Source organism: Haliaeetus leucocephalus, unplaced genomic scaffold (assembly GCF_000737465.1).
Source record: "Haliaeetus leucocephalus isolate CR32 unplaced genomic scaffold, Haliaeetus_leucocephalus-4.0 Scaffold206, whole genome shotgun sequence".
Taxonomy (NCBI): Eukaryota; Metazoa; Chordata; class Aves; order Accipitriformes; family Accipitridae; genus Haliaeetus; species Haliaeetus leucocephalus.
The window spans coordinates 2,172,891-2,188,885 of record NW_010972642.1 but is presented as its reverse complement, the minus strand read 5'-3'; the positions used below and the strand labels follow the sequence as shown (position 1 = coordinate 2,188,885).

Here is a 15,995-nt window from a genome sequence, read left to right as displayed (position 1 = left end):
AGTGGGGTAAATGAACTGTCTGTTACTAAATTATGTTACACCTTTGAGTATTTAAATTAAAGTTCATGTTGTAAAAAATGGGTTTTAGAAAGTAATCTAGAAGTTTAAAAAATAATAAGCAATGCTTCAATTGATTTTTACTTTAGCTTTCAAGTCTTTAGACTCTGATACCAGTTCGGGTAAATTTGAAGCTGTATTTTTGATGCATTTTGTCACTATGGGTGTTAATAACAAAGTCCTCTAATTATTCAGTGAAGAGTTCAGGTTGGTTTTTCCAGCCGTATACATAAGGAAATTTATCACTGAGACAACTTTGTTTTACCCGCTGATTCATCATGATCCTGAAATACTTTTAGATACTGAAAAATGTACAATCATCAGTGTAACAGTAATACTACAAGAATCTTTGCCTAGCTGCCACAATTTAACAGTGTAATAACCACAGTTGGCCCTTTAAGGTATCCATCTCATATTGCTGCTTCTTTGGATTCTCCCATGGAAGCTTGGAATACTCTTCCAGCATGTTTGGCTGCTTTTTTTCTCTTCCAGCCCACCTCCCTCAAAGTTCTGCCTCGTTCCAAATGGGTAGCCTTGTGTGTAATACAGGATGAAGGTACTTCCCTTGGGTAGGCTTGGGACATGTGAAGTAGTAAATGTACTTTAGAAATAATTTATCTATTTCTTTGAAATAGCTGAGATCTCGTATCTTTCTTCTGACACAGAAAAGAATTTTTATGTAAATACTTTGATCTTAATTATATGGAAAAGTAGAATGAATGTTTTGTTTCCACTATGCTGTAGGAGAGCAGTAGGCAGAGTAGTTTTAGGAGAGGCAGTAGGTGTATGCTCCATGTCTTCCACAAGTTTTAAGGTGATTAACTACTTTCCTTTTAAAGGTAAGAATAATTATAATGGAACTTATTTCTTGGATCCATAATCCTGCATACCGATTCCTGGATCCATGGTCCTCCATACAGATGAAGTTACTAGGATGTTTAGTTCACATTAAGATGGAAGTTACTGAGACGTTTAGCTCACGCTGAGGTGAATAGCTGCATAATTAGGTAGGACCTGCAGGTTTAGAGGCTCTTTCTTAAAAGGAACTTGAGTTTTACCAGGAAGATATCTCTAAATTGGTAGAATTGTTTAGGTAAGGATATCTAAGCTTCAGATGAAATAGTCATAGTTCATGCAATTAAATTTTAGAACAGGGGGATCTTTTAGATTCAGTGCTGCTTTTAAGTGAGTGAGTGGGATGGTGATCCTAAGCCTTAGCATAACAGAAATTTACCTTTGCTTTGGTGGTTTAAATTAACTCAATTTTGTAGTGTCCCGAATTAGCTGTGTGCAGTAGTGTGGACTTGGCAGTGTGAATCTATTATAACTTTTATTTGCAGAGGACTAGGGTTGCTCATAAGTTATCCACAGCAACATTTGGCATTTTGTTGCAATTTTAAAGTGTCTTTAGCTTTTGCTGCTCGTTGCAGCACTTGTAGACTACAAGTTTCGATTCAGTTTGGGAGAGAATAACTAAAATATTCTAGTAAAAAGTGTAGTTTCTTGCTTCCTTTTAGGACAGCTGGTAATACTGCATGTAACAGCTTTCTAAAATTGTTCTTATTAAAATATTACAGATAAAGACAGTTAATGGCATTTTAAGATAAAAAGCATTTTTAAAAAGCATATAACACTCTGGGAAAATGAAAAGTAAATAAAAAATCACAGTACTTTTTTCCTAATACAGAGTCTAATGAGTTTTTTGCTCATGCAGATGAATACAATATTAGAATCTCTGCATTGGAGAAGACAAGTTATTCACTAATGTTAAGACATCCCTGATAGAATGTAGATTTGGTTGTCAGGTCAAAGGAATAACGTGTTTTATATTTATATTTCTTGCCTCTTGATTGGGTTAGGTAGACGGTATATTTCCTGTACCGAATGATGTAGTTTTGAATTATTGAGTGTTGAGTAGATTCAATTTCATCTTGGTTATTACAGTTAAGAACAGCAAATGCAAGGTATCATTGCTCATGTCATCCATCTGTCTTACACAGTGAATGTGTAAGACACTTGCACATACATACACTTTAGAAAAGTTGGATACAGTCATGATGATTACTTTCCATTGTGCTGAGCTGTTCATCAGCCTTTCAGATGGAACTGGTAATAATGATTTAACTTTTTCTACTCTGAGTTGTCTTGAGAAACTGTTAAACTGCTCCAGGTCATCTGTACATTAAGTAGTTTTTCAGGAAAAGTTAATACTGGTCTTTAACCTGTTTCCTATACAAGAGGGAAATAACTTTTAGAGCAGGAGTTCATTCTTTGTGCCAGTACTTCTTAGCTTACTGAGTTGTTGTCTTTATATTTCAAATAGTCTTTGCAAGTGAAAAGTTTTCTTATTTGCTGTTTGTATCGCTTTGCATCTTCAGCATATAGCTTCTACTAAAAATGTCTTCCAAATATTGCTTGTCAAAAAAAAAATATTTTGGGTTTATTTAAAAAAAAAAAGTCTTATGATGTTTTTTCACCTTTCATGATCCATATTAAACCTTAGTAGATATATGGATTGCCTCCTGGGTAGTCCCCCCCTCCTTTACCTACTGGGATAGAAGTTCTCTGTTTCATTGCATTTTTTGGATGGTTTACCCAAAAAATTGAATTTGACTTACAGCTAACTTTCATTTGCTGAAAAATAGAGATTCAGTTTAATAATTCACGAAAGTCTGTAAAATTGCATATAACTTTGGTCAGAGAAAGAACTGTTTCATTTAGAGGGTCTTAAATATTGAGTTTCTCAATTTGAAACTTGTTTTAAAACATTAGAATTCTTAACTACAAACTTAAACTTCTTCCCCAACCTGAAATTAATTTTTGGCTCCTAGGTCACGTTTACAAAAAAAAAAAAAAAAGTCTTTTTGTGGGCTGAAAATAATCTTAAGGGGTTTTTGGTTTGGGTTTGTTTTTTATTTTCTTTCTTGGGGGGTTGTTTTTTTTTCTTTTTTTTTTTTTTTTTCCAATAGTGGAAGCAAAATGGATCACTTGTTTGTTCTGCACAGCCTTGATCAATGCTAACTTTTGGAAGGAGGCAGGAAAGCGTGTTTTCAGTAAGACATTCATGACCTCTGCAAGCCCAGTGCCTCTCATAAGAATGTGTTACCTGAAAACCTCAGCAGGGCCTTAAAAACACAATGTGGTTTCAGTAAAAGAAGCAATAATGCAATAAGGCACTCTGAAGTAGGCATATTTTGTTTCAAAGACTTGAAGTACGAAACGTGGATCAATTGTGTATGTTATCTCCAGCCCTCTTCCCCAAGTTTCACTGCAAGTGGCACTGAAACAACAATTCCCTTTAATGTGTAAAGACTGAGTTTTATTCCATCTCACAATGAGAACGGTGACATAGCCAAAATATTTTGTGGTGATTGTCTGGATTTCCTGAGAAGATAATCAAACAATTAACTTCAGTAAAGTGGGAACATTTTGACATTGAAAGCTTTGAACTTGGAGCAAGCAATTTAGTATAACTTGAAGCTCAGTGCCTGCAGTATATGGTGGCCTTTACTTGCTTTTTTAACAGTGTCAAAGAATTTTATGTCCAGTTAAATAATGTATTTTCAAAGATCTGTTGTTTTACCTGCTACCCATTTTCACATTAAATTGTTAAAATAGAGAATGTAGTGCCATTATCATTGTATGTTTAGTTTAGTATTCTTCTGGAATAATCTAAAATCTGTTATGTATCTTTCTCACACTGAGAGAAAAACTTTGAAGTATAATATGTAAAGATTGGCTGTCTTTTCCTCACTCCAGTGAAGATGCTTTTTAACCAGTGAAATGTGAAGATTACTTTAAAAAACTTCATATGTACTAGTTTACCGCATAATTTTATGGTAAGAAAAACGGTTGATCTTTTTTGAATATTTTTATTTTATTTATTTATTCATAGTCTGCCTGATGTGTGGGTAAATGAAAGTGAGCGACATCAGTTAAAAACTAAAGTAGTACATTTATCAAAACTACCAAAAGATACTGCCTTGCTTCTGGACCCAAACATATACAGGTAATGTCCTAATTTTGAAACTTTCCTTACTTAAATATAGTCTTAAGCCTCACTTAACTTTTTGACGTTGGAAAATCAGGATTGCTAATATATTATACACCAGACCAGGGAGCTTCAATCCTGTCAGCGTCCAGGAGTTAAGTTCTGAGGTCTTAAGTTGTTTCAGAATTACTTAACTTCTTGAACTGAACTCTAGTTACTGAGAAACGGGGAATGTTTGTATTTACCAAGTGTATTTTACTTTTTTGTGCTTGGTGTACAGAAATTCTAGTAAAGGAGGTACATACAGTGGAATCCTGAAAGATCACTTCTGTTAAGATCACATACTGGTTTGTATACCAATTTTTTTAAAGTCCAAATTTATCTTTACATATTTTATATTCAACTGTAATACATGCAGTATTACCTTGAAATCTGTACTTGTATACAAGTACTGTTATTTTTTAATACGAGATTCTTTAGAGGGGGACAGAAGGGGACAGTACATGTTACTTGTCTTTAAGCTGCATTCACATTTGTGTTTTTAGGACTTCAGATTGGCTTCTAATCCATCTTGTTTCTAATAATCTCCTGATTTTCCTCCCCCCCTTTATTAGTGTGCTCACATAATTGTCAGTACCCACAGTTCTGTGTGTGTACAGTTTTTAAAGGTAATCTGAAATGCTTAATTCACTCTTCAAGTTTTTGAACGTCCAAAGATACATATTTATGGACTTATACTAAAAATCCATGAAAGTGGGTTTGGGGAAAAAAAGAAGTTTTTTCTGCCATAAACAGAAATTCAGTGTTCCTACGTTTCTTCTTTAACATCTAGTGACCTAGTGTCTAAAGGAGTAACTAGAACACTTATCTGAGGTCTTGATATGTAATAAGCCTTTCAGTTCACCTTTAATATTCAGTGTATTTCACTAATCAAATTAATGAGAACTTGGTTTACAATATGAAAATAAATCATCATACTATATCTGCTATCTTTGTAAATGTAAGTATTTAAAATACTTACTTTTAGTATATGAATTACTGATGTTAACATTAAATCATAAAAAAGTTATGAGGAAATTGGATTGTGTTTTTTAAAACTGCTTAACACAGTGACTGTTTTATAATCTTATTTAAGTGTTAATTATTTATATATTGATTACCTTTGCAGAACTTGACAATTATTTTGATTTGAAAAGGAAAAAATAACCCTTTAAAATAAAAATGTAATGGACTTTGGGATTAAGCCCCTGGAGAAAAATGAGCAAGCCCTTCTACCTCTCCCAAATAAAATTAAGGTCCCCTCACATAATGTTGTACAGATTTTTAGCAGTATAGATCAGTGTGTGATTAAAAAGAGCTTTGGGACCAACTGTGGGAGATTAAAGAAATAAAGTTGAAGACCAAAACTTTGCAAGGGGAAAAAAGTGGTTAAGGGAATTCAGTGACAGCTATAATGTCATGCTAAAATGATGACTCCAATAGAAAGTTTGAAATAATTCTCTGAAACGTATGCTAATATGGGATCATTTAAAATGGCTTTCAGTTTTAATCAAATTAAATGAAAGTAGATTTTAAATAGTCATAAATTCATAGCATACACTAGCTGATCAAATTTACATCTCAGGGTCTTTATGTAAAACTGTACTATTTTCTTTTACAGAACAATGCCCCAGAAGAGGTTGAAGAGGTAAAAACCAAGCAAGTGGGGACACCTGCAGTCTTAGTCACTGACAATGGATTTAGAAATAAAGTTGCACATTAGTCAAATCCCATCCTTTTTTTTTTTTTTTCTTAGATAAGTATTTATGCTTAGTGTAAACATTCTGTGAATGAAGTTGATGCTTCCGTGGAATATATTAATATATTACTGTATATCCACATTTTCATGGAATGGTACAGTGGGAGACTGAGCAAACACTCTTCTGGCAACTTAGTGGAACAACTAAAAGGCTTTGCATGCTTGCTTCTTTAAGCTGCTTTTTTCTTTAGTGAATACAGTAGTTTATATTTGATGAAAAGAAAAAGTAACCATCACCATTTATTCACAATTCCCAGGAGAACTGTTAACAAGCTATTAGTCTTTTTGTCAATGTTAACTAAATATAACATATGCCAGACAATAAAACAGCTACCAAGGGATTATCCTGTTGCCCTTTGAGTATGGTGGATAGTAATCATTTGTCATTTGTAATCTCGTGTCCTTTTGCAGATCCCTAAAATATGTTGGATTATAATGTTTAAACAAATGTTGATGGAATGCTTGTCTTTTCCAATCAACTATGAGTACATATAGTACGGTTTAAAGATGTTAAGAGTGTTGCAGTACGTCTGACCCCCTTTTCAGGAGTAGTATAGTATGTTAATGAGATCTGCTTTTATGTGATCCGTATCAATGGACGGTTTTTGAAAAACCTGTACTTAAGCAGTTAGTGTTATTGGTGTTTTATTTTACTTTTTTGACCCTTTAGAATCCCCATTCACTTGTAAAGTATACTTTTTTATTTGGCCTAATGTTTTCTAGATGTAAAGAAAATGGTATTTTTTAAAAAAAATAAATCTAGAAATTCAATCCTTTATGCACCAAAGTTGGCTTTGAAAAGGAAAGTAAAATCATTTTCTTGCTTAATAAGCAAGAAGCCGTGGATTTTTTTTAACTGACAAATAGAGATGTGTCTAACCTGTTAGTCTTTGTATGGAGACAAAAATGTTGCATATAGATAATAGGACATTGCTTGTAAATATTTCAGCAGATTTGTAATATATTTTTATATTATGAAATGTACTGTAGATGTTTTTCTAGAGGCATGAAAGTTAAAATGTATATATTACGGTAGAAATAATATTGAAGGATATTGTAATTCACTAGTGCTGCCAGAAGAATTGTTTAAAAAAAAGCACCTTCCTTAACAATAAAAAACCCCCTTCTTTTACATACCTAAGGGACTATATACTACTGTTAATATCTGTTGTAAGAACAAAAATACATTGAACATCCTTCCCAGAAATCTTAGAGGGATGAATAGTACCCATAATTAATTCATGGCACTCCTTTCTAATAGTGAACGTGAAATTAGTTTTTTCCTTACTATTGGAAGGAACTAATATGTAAAATTTGTACGGATATATGCAGTCAAACTGCAGAGTTAGTCCTCCTTATTTGGGAGGAATTTACTACAGTGAAACTAATAACCAGCAGTTTTTACACTAAATTTTTATTAAATAGAATAAAACTTAAAGTAACCCTTTGGTTGCAGAAGTGAGCATATCCTAATATAATACAAATGCATTCTGCATTGGTACTGACACGAGAGTCTTGCTTAGCTCCAGTGGGTTAAAAATGTTACTTATATACACAAAAAAAAAAAAAAAAAATCTTATCAAACGAAATGAAGTGCAGATTAAAAGCACCACTAATATAAGATGTTCTGGAATGGTTGTTTAATAAGGGTATTATTCATAAAATCTGTAGTGATGTGACTTTATTTTTGAAAAAATGCAGTGTTTTGGTTTTTTTTTTTGCTTGAGCACTTCACCTACTGCTTTTTCTGTACCTATAAAGTAATCCGTAATCTTTGTTTCTTTTTTTGAATTTGTTATAAAATTGCCAAATAGAAGTGTTTCAGATATAGTTTGTATTTGTATTTTTTTAATTTTATTGCTTCATGAGTTTCTTGTAAGTCATTTATAATTGACAGATGATTGTAGACCTTGCCTGAGTATTTTTTCTAATAAAACAAAGCAAACAAACCTCATTAGCTTCAAAATTGTAAGATTTGAATGAAGTTTTCAAAGATAGATATAAAATTGTCACTATCTATTTCCTCTATAACACACGTACCTTTACAAAACGGGGAATTCATGGATTCAAGTCATGTATTGTTCATGGAAACTGAATTTCTTTTCTTGGGTTTGAGAAACGTATTATCTGGTGTTCTCATGGTACAGCTTCTGTCTTGGAAGGAAAAATCAGTTTAAATTCAAAATATCTGTGAACAAATGGATATGTTGGAATTAATTAAACTTTCCATAGTAGTAAAAGGTAAGTGGACTTTTGGCTGGTTTATACCTTGAAGTTATCAAAGTGAATTGCTAAAACTGTTTATGCTTGAAAGTTGTTTCTGTTCTACAAATTATGTAATTATTTGGTGGTGTTTTATGTTTCAAATGACAGTCATGCCTCTCTAAAGCTCCACTTCAGTTTTTGTATGTGTCGCTGGATGAATTTCAGTTTTGTTAGAGTACCAGATACATGGAACTGGCACAGCTTGCTGGGAGGCATTGATCACTTTATTCTGAAAAATATCTTACTGCTCTTATTGTCCTTCTTGAAAAGTGTTAATGAAATAATTGGCCCTTCCTCTTTTGAGTAGTTCCATGTGCTTTCTTTCGGCATGTAACATGTAGAGGTTTCCTCCTGTCTCTCAAGACCTTTTTTTTTTTTTTTTTAATAGATTTTCCAAAAACCTACAGAATGCATTCCCTCCCAGCTGGAGTGTTTTTCTTTGTAGAGAAATGTCACCAAGAAAAACCTGTAGTTATTTTACCCTTTGCTGCAGTCTTTCTGGACTGCTCTAATGAGTAACTATATAAATATCGTAAATTTATACTTTTTTGCTTAGAGGTTCTTTATTATCTTTAACACATTATAGAAGGTGAGCAAAAGAAAATGGCTGATTTTACAGTTGAAGTTAAACCCTGGCAAAATACACTGGAGTGTGTACTCCACGAGGAGAGGCTGAGGGACCTGGACAAGCTCAGCCTGCAAAAGAGAAATCTTTGGGGGAACCGAACAGCAGCCTTTCAGTACCTAAGATGTTACCAGGAAGGTGGAGCCAGCTCACTTAAAACTACACAGCCCGAGGGTGAGAGTCAGTGGTCATAAATTGAAATGGGAGATTTTTTTCGCTCTGAGGATAGTAAAGCATTGAAACAGATTACTCCAAGGGATCCCAGAAATCTCTGTCCTTGACGGCTTTCAAGATCCAGCTAAAGCCCTGACCAACATGTTCTGGATTCAGTGTTGTTGGTGTTGCACTGAGCAGGAGTGGACCTCCCTTGGAGGTCCCTCCCGACATGAATTGTTCTGTGTTGCTGTGATTCAGAACTAAGCAGGCTTTCTCTTCCAGCCCGCATGCTCAGGAAGACATCAGCTATGTTTAGATCACATTAGCAAGCTGTTCATATGTTTGTAGATCATGGCTAGAGTTGGAGCTGTTTGAATTGAAAACTGATCAGCTGTGGCAGTAACTTGGATCTGGGGCTTTAGTCTGTGTTTGGTTTGGCCTACGATATGTTTGAACTACACTGGCACTATCGTCTTAAGGTAGATGATGATGCTTGAGGATGTGGGTCAGAAAAGGGTGTGGGATGGAATGTTTATTCCTTCGCTGTCAGGTGACACCATTTTCAGAAATCTCAAATGTGTTTGTGGATGTCTTGGGTTATCTTATTTCTGGGACACATTTAAAGAGGAAGTACTGAATGAAGCTCTTTGAAAGTCACACTTTTCAGGAGTTGCAGTGCACCCAAGTAGCTGTGCCCAAAATCACCCGTCCTTTTGGAATGTGTTGGCTTGAATTTTACAGTTTTCTACAGCTGAATAACAGGATTTTTGAGTGAGGAGTGCTGTTTTGGGACTGAAGAACATGTCTGCCTTTTGCTTAAGTGGATGGAAATTTTTGTCTGGGAAGACTTGCTAGCATTTGAGCATAGTATACAGCTGACTTTTTTAAACTAGGTCTCGTTCTGTCTACTAAAGCACTTTAATAGATGGAGCAGAAACACATCAGTTTTTTTCTAATACTCATATTGCATATAAGTTTCTCTGAAGTTACTGTGATTTTTCAGTTTGGGGCCAAATTGCATAATATGCAACACTGTATATTTTTTCCTTTACTTCTATATTCTATTAAGTAATTATATCAGTAGTTTCCGATTTACATATTAAAACTGGCCTAGCTTCATTTGGGAACAAATAGGTTAATTATGTTTAAATCTGCATTGGTTTTAATAATAGGAATTTAAGTGGTTGATTTCAGCTTTTCAATGCAGCATGTGAATTGGTTATCGTAGAAGACCAGTCTTATTTAATACTTCAGTCTGAAATAGATGATATATTCTCACTTAATTCTTTCTTGCCTTGACATTTTAAACTTGCGTATGAACCTATCATTTCTCTTGTCACATTAATGTATGACAAGTACAACAAAAAAAAAATCATCTCATCAGGAAAGTTGGCTTTTAAAAAAGCAGCTGAATCTATGGTTTCTTTCAGTCATTTTCTATAAGTTGTTAAGCAGACATTCTGTGAATGGCTCCTATATGCACAAGGCTGTAAAAGTAAAATAAACAGCTTGATCCCTGAAACAAGATACTCTAAACAAAACATTCCAGCAGCAGAAGATGGCCTTAACATCACATGGATTTTCTTAGTCAGTTAAAAGATGCCCTTAGATCTGTTAGTTATCCTGGTGTTTACTTATTCCAACCAAAGAATACTCTTTGGTAAACTATGTTGCTTCAACTTTTAATAAAAATTTCTGAATTAACGCATTTTGGGGGGAAAAAAGCCCCACCTGCACTACTGTTTTGAGCAATACGAGGGAAAAAATATTTTAAAATAAAGAATATCCATTTTTTCATGCCTTTTCAGTAAGACCCCTTTTTCTAAAATACTGTGTGCATGCAATTATATAAATCAAGACTAAAAGAATGAATACTCATTAATACAGCTGTAGTCTCCTAGTGCTTACAATGAGAAGAATTGGGTATAAAAACTAGAGGTGAATCTCTCTAAATATATTTATGAGAAGAATTGTTACAGTGCTGAAGGGCTTCACTTTTGTAATCTCTATTATAATATTTTTAATAACGTAGGATGAACTAAAATCTGACCAACAATAAAACCTGATACTCCTGGAAGATTAAAATTTTTTTTCAGCCGTCTGTTCTGTTAAGTTTCCCTGAATATAGCTGACAAAGTAGAAAAAACAAATAGATCTAGATATGCTGTCAAATCTTCGGTTATCTCCTGGAGGGGGATAAAAAAGCCAGATTATTTTTTTTGTGTTTAAAGCAGAACGTTGGTTCCAGGAGACAGGAGCTGTGAATTTACTCCTTCCAGGTAAGAAACTGGTGATGAGCATAGACCAGTGTTGCAACTTGGGGTTTTGGATTTTGACTGGAAATGGCAATGCTGAGAATTTGTTTTTCTACTGTGTAACAGCAGCTGTCCTTACAGTGAAAAAGTCTCCCCAGACTATACGTCCATGTGTCTTAATTTTTATACTACAGTATAGAGTACTCTGTATGGTAATCTACAGAGTATGCGTGTTTGGGGTTTGGTGTAGCTTTATCAAAATCCTGTGTAATAACTGCTTTGTATTTTTCTTCATTTTAATGAAATGTATAGTTGGAAAGCTGTTGTCTGCCTCTTAATGCTCTAATTCTTTTCTAGAGAAGAGTTAAAATCAAGATGTCTTCAATGTCACAATGTACCTTAGAGCAGAATAAAGAAATGTAGTTTGAAGTGTAAAGAGAATAAAATGGTGTTGATCGCATACTAAAAGTGGGCTGTTGGTTGACAGCCAGGTACGGGTAAATTCAACTCTTGCAGTTGTTTGTGAAGATTAATGTGCTGTGATTCATGCTACATTATTTGTTTTTACTAATTCTAAAAATGGCCCCTTTTCACTTGTGTAAATCCTCCTTGGTAGTAGAGTAACAAATAATAAGTAATATGATAAATCTGTTTACTTCATCCCAGAGGAGAGATAATTGCTGATCAGCATACCCTTGGGTTGGCTTGCTTACAGAAGAGTTGAGTACTGTCTACTGGATACTGTTCAAAAGTTTTGTCAAATTTTAATATCCTTTCATCTTAGTATTTCGCCTGTGTTTGTAGTTTCCGTGGAGGATATAAGATCCCCTCATATATTTACTGTGAAGAACTGCCTCTGATTTGAGACAGTCGGTAGCCCTTCTGACTAACAAAGGGAGGTAAGAAAATTTAGTCAGTGATGGTTTGTTCAGTGGGGTTTTTTGTGTTGTTTTGCTGTTTGTTTTCTTTTTTTTTTAACTTGAAAGTGTATAGTTGCATTGTATTTAAGGAGGATGTTTACTGTATTAGAGAGATAGGTGTATCTACATGGAAATGTTCCTCCTTCTGTAATACTTGTTTGTGAGAACAGCTGCTTTCAACAATATCCAGCAAAAAAGGCATGAAAGATGTTTCACCATAAGTTCCAAAGGGACTTATGAAATACTTGAATACTAGTAACACACAACTTTACAGTCAAAAGCTAATTCTGTAATAGTACTAGACGTTTAATGCCACTGACCAAACTCAGAGATCTCCTTTGTCTGAATGTCATTGCTCAGTCGTGGTTTTTGGCTTGTTCCGTCCATGTTGTGTCTAAGCTGACATAGCTCAGTGAGATTTGTACAGGCATACGGAGTCTGACCAATGCCTCTTCACTTTAGAAGGACTTCATTACGGATATTTGACTTGTCTACCTCTGTTCAAATCTGTTGTCTGAAACGCAGATTGTGAAATCAGGGAAAATGGAATATGATGTCACTTACGATTCATTTAAGCCAAATGCTCAACATGAGCCACTCTAAACACGTCAAGGCACTGAAACATATATTTGGATTTACATAATTTCAAGGCCAAAAAATTAGTAAATAGGTTGTTTTGGGAGAAAGGCATTGAAATGTGAGATTTAAGACTGCCCTTAAGCAATAAAGGTATTCTAAACCGTTTTAATTTTAAACACTTTGCAGCTTTTACTTTCTAGTGAATATGAGGCAGAGGCTTGGACCCTGCTTGCTTTTTCTTTCTTCATGTCATAAATATTCTCTCCTAGAGCATTGAAAATATGTCAGTTACACTTAAAACTGTTTATTGCACAGCAGATGTGTGCATACAGCAACTGTAGCTGAAAGCCAAAGTATTTAATTAGCAGTTGCCTGCAGCTGGATTCTTTCTTTTTAAACAAGTGGGGAGGTGGGATAACATAAAAGGATGTCAAGAGACATTCTGCTGACAGTGAGCAAGTTCATGTGTAATGACTTATTAAATATTTTGCTCTGCCTCCATACTCGAGCCATCGTGCAGTATTGCTGCCTTTTCATTGTGCTGTGCAGTCACGTATGAATTTCATGTCCTCACTGACCAGATACATGTGCTGCCTCATTCAAATAACATTTGATTGGCTTGTATACCCTTAAGAAAGGAGGATAATAGATACGAAGATTTTTTTTAATAGTCTTGTGCTCATCTGTTAGTTTCATTGTAGCTGTTCCCTCTACAGTTGTTGAGAGTTTGCCATTGACTTGAAGTCTGAGGATTTATGTTCCAGTTAGATCTTGGAGTCTGATATCTGACTCATGTAAAGTTCTGGATTTCTTTGCTCACGCATTATATACATAGTCTCTCAAGTTGTAACATAGGCTGCATAGGTCAATTCTATGGTGGCTGGAATTTTTTTTTTTTCATGTTTTACTTCTCATTGACTAGTTAGTAATAGCTTTTAAAATGAACAGATGAGGATAAAGTTGAATGTATGCTGTAAAAATTCCAAAGAGCTGGTTTTGGGGTGAAAGGTGGTCGCTACCTTAAACTGCATTTATTGTTGTTCAGCAGTGAATTATTGTGGAGGAAAAGTGCAAAACAAAAGCTTTGTCTTGGTTAATGCCTCATCCGGGTAATCTACTAGAAGCTGTGCAAACTGCACATTGTCGTTTCTGATGTATTTTTCTCCTTGGAGTCCTCTTCCTTTTTTTTTTTCTTGGCTAATATATTTGTTAATTTTAATCTTAGAAGGTATTTCATAATTTAGTAACCATTACGTGCATTTCAATGGGTGCCGATTTCAGCAATAGAAGATACTCTAAGCTGGAAGATGGTAAGTAGTTGTCAAGAGATGCAGCCACATGCTGTGCCGTTTAAGGAAAGTATAAACGATGTTGCTGTCCCACCCCACTGTTCTCCGAGATGCTAGGAACCCACACGTCGCAGTATGCATTTCCATTAACTGTGCGTTTTAGGTACAAATTTAATTTCATAGCAATCTGTAGCCGAAAGGTGGCAGCAATCTACCACACTATGACTACGCATAAATACATCACTTTATGAAGTGATATTACTTAAAGGTGTTCAGTTGCTTTTCTAAACCAGTCTCATGCAGTTTGTTGCCTGTGTTGATATAGGGTGGAATTATGTATTATTGTTTTAACAGCTCTCCTAACTGTCTTACTGGTTGTTGTGTATCTCAGATATTGCAGAGAACAGAAACTGCCTTCTCTTTTAATAAAACTGACTAGTAAAAGTGAAAATACTTTAATGAAAGGTTTTATTTCATTATCCAAGACCTGAAAAGTTTGAACATTATCAAATTCTGTAAAATGTGGCTGGGTAGTTATGGTGCTTGGTCACCTTCTCTTAATTACCTTTTCTTTGCCAGTGATGCCCAACATTGTACTTTTGACCACCTGATTATCTTCCTAAAGGGACACGACAAGATGTTTATGGAATTCTGTATTTATTGTCCAAGTAAGTTGCATATCAAACTTTCTTGTTTAGGTAGTCAGATCGGGGGTTTTTTTGTTTATTTGTTTGTTTTTCCCCCTCCCCTAAGTAAAAAATCTGGCAATTTCAGCATGGATTTAAAAACAAAACAACTTTCAATTCCTGCCAATTGCAAAACCTTTCAGATTATTATTCACCTTAGGAGATGAGAGAAGAATGCTGCTAGAATCAGGATCACAGTTTCTTTTGTATCTGAGTAGTCGTTTCAGAGGGAAAATGAAATTTTTGTCTATAAAATGAGTAGCCATGTACAAGGCAGGATTAAAGCAAACTTGCTAAACTCGGAGCTGCAGTTGCTCTCAGAATTGTCCAATAGCAGCATTGAAATGATGGCAGCAAGATGCACCAAACCTTTTGTGCTGGTAGTTATAGAACTTCTCTGAAGAAAACCCTTTTTACAAAAAGTGGTATTAGTCAGTTTGCTTTCTACTGTATTTCTTGTTTGGATGCCCCCAAACTTCACTATGCATCTACTGTTTTGCAGTAATCACCTACATAACCTTTATTCTCTAGTAAATGAAAGATGATGCAACATAGTTCTGTTCCCAGCAGGAAAGGGAATTGCTTTGCATCTATCCAAGAGTGGTGCAAGATAATGCAGTAAACGCAGAGCTGTTGACATACACTGTCTTGCTTGCTCGTGCTTCAAGCCTGAAATTTTAAGCTGGCATCTCAGAAACTATCTTGCATGGCCAGATGTGGAAGAACATAGCAGTGGATGGGCTGTGCTCCACACCTAGCCCAGGAATTGTAGAACCTGAGCCTTATTTCATACCAGATCTTTTGGTTGCAGCCCTCTTTCCTTCATTTGGTGGTTGCCTGGAAAGCGACCAGCTTCTTATCACTCTCTCTGTAGCTTTCCAGGGATTCTGATAATGCCATTGTCAAGCTTCTGGTGCACTGTACACATGGTTATAGTGTTAGGCTCTTTGCAATCTCAGGTAGAGATCAGTACATTGGGTACAGTTGGGTCATGCTTTCCAGTTTCTAGTCACAACAATGAAGGCTAAAAATATACGAGTAGATTAATGGCAGGTAAGTCTGACGTGAAGGCAATCCCTTGACCTAGGCTTAACTCTCACTACTGCTATGGCAAGAACTTGCAAGGGGAAGGTGGTAAGATGGCAATTTCTTACCTAGCCTCTTTTCTCTGTTTCTGTAGATCCAGTTCTTTATTTGATGGTGAGTAAACATGAGTTTGCATTTTTTTGGCAAACATCTCAGCTATGTAAGAATTTGTTGAGCCAAATTCAGTGTTGCTGTTCAACTCGGTAGTCATCCAAAATGGATGCAAAATACTGCCAAAGCAGAAGTATAGAATTTCTGTACTTGTTCTGCCATGATGTGAAAGGCAAC

The 15,995-nt window shown here is 35.1% G+C and overlaps 1 protein-coding gene across 3 annotated transcripts in view; it reads left to right on the top strand.

Annotated features, from left to right (window-relative positions):
- AEBP2 (AE binding protein 2) overlaps positions 1–7,800 on the top strand; it is a 32,407-nt gene extending 24,607 nt beyond the window's left edge. Inside the window, exons 5-7 of one of the 3 annotated variants that reach the window (XM_010566108.1) lie at positions 3,953–4,066; positions 4,329–4,395; positions 5,709–7,800. In XM_010566108.1, coding sequence (XP_010564410.1) covers positions 3,953–4,066; positions 4,329–4,383 — 169 coding nt within the window. In that variant the 3' untranslated portion in view covers positions 4,384–4,395; positions 5,709–7,800. The remainder of the gene's footprint in view (positions 1–3,952; positions 4,067–4,328; positions 4,396–5,708) is intronic. The other 2 variants (XM_010566109.1, XM_010566107.1) reach the window with 2 other exon arrangements.
- The last annotated feature ends 8,195 nt before the right edge of the window (positions 7,801–15,995 follow it).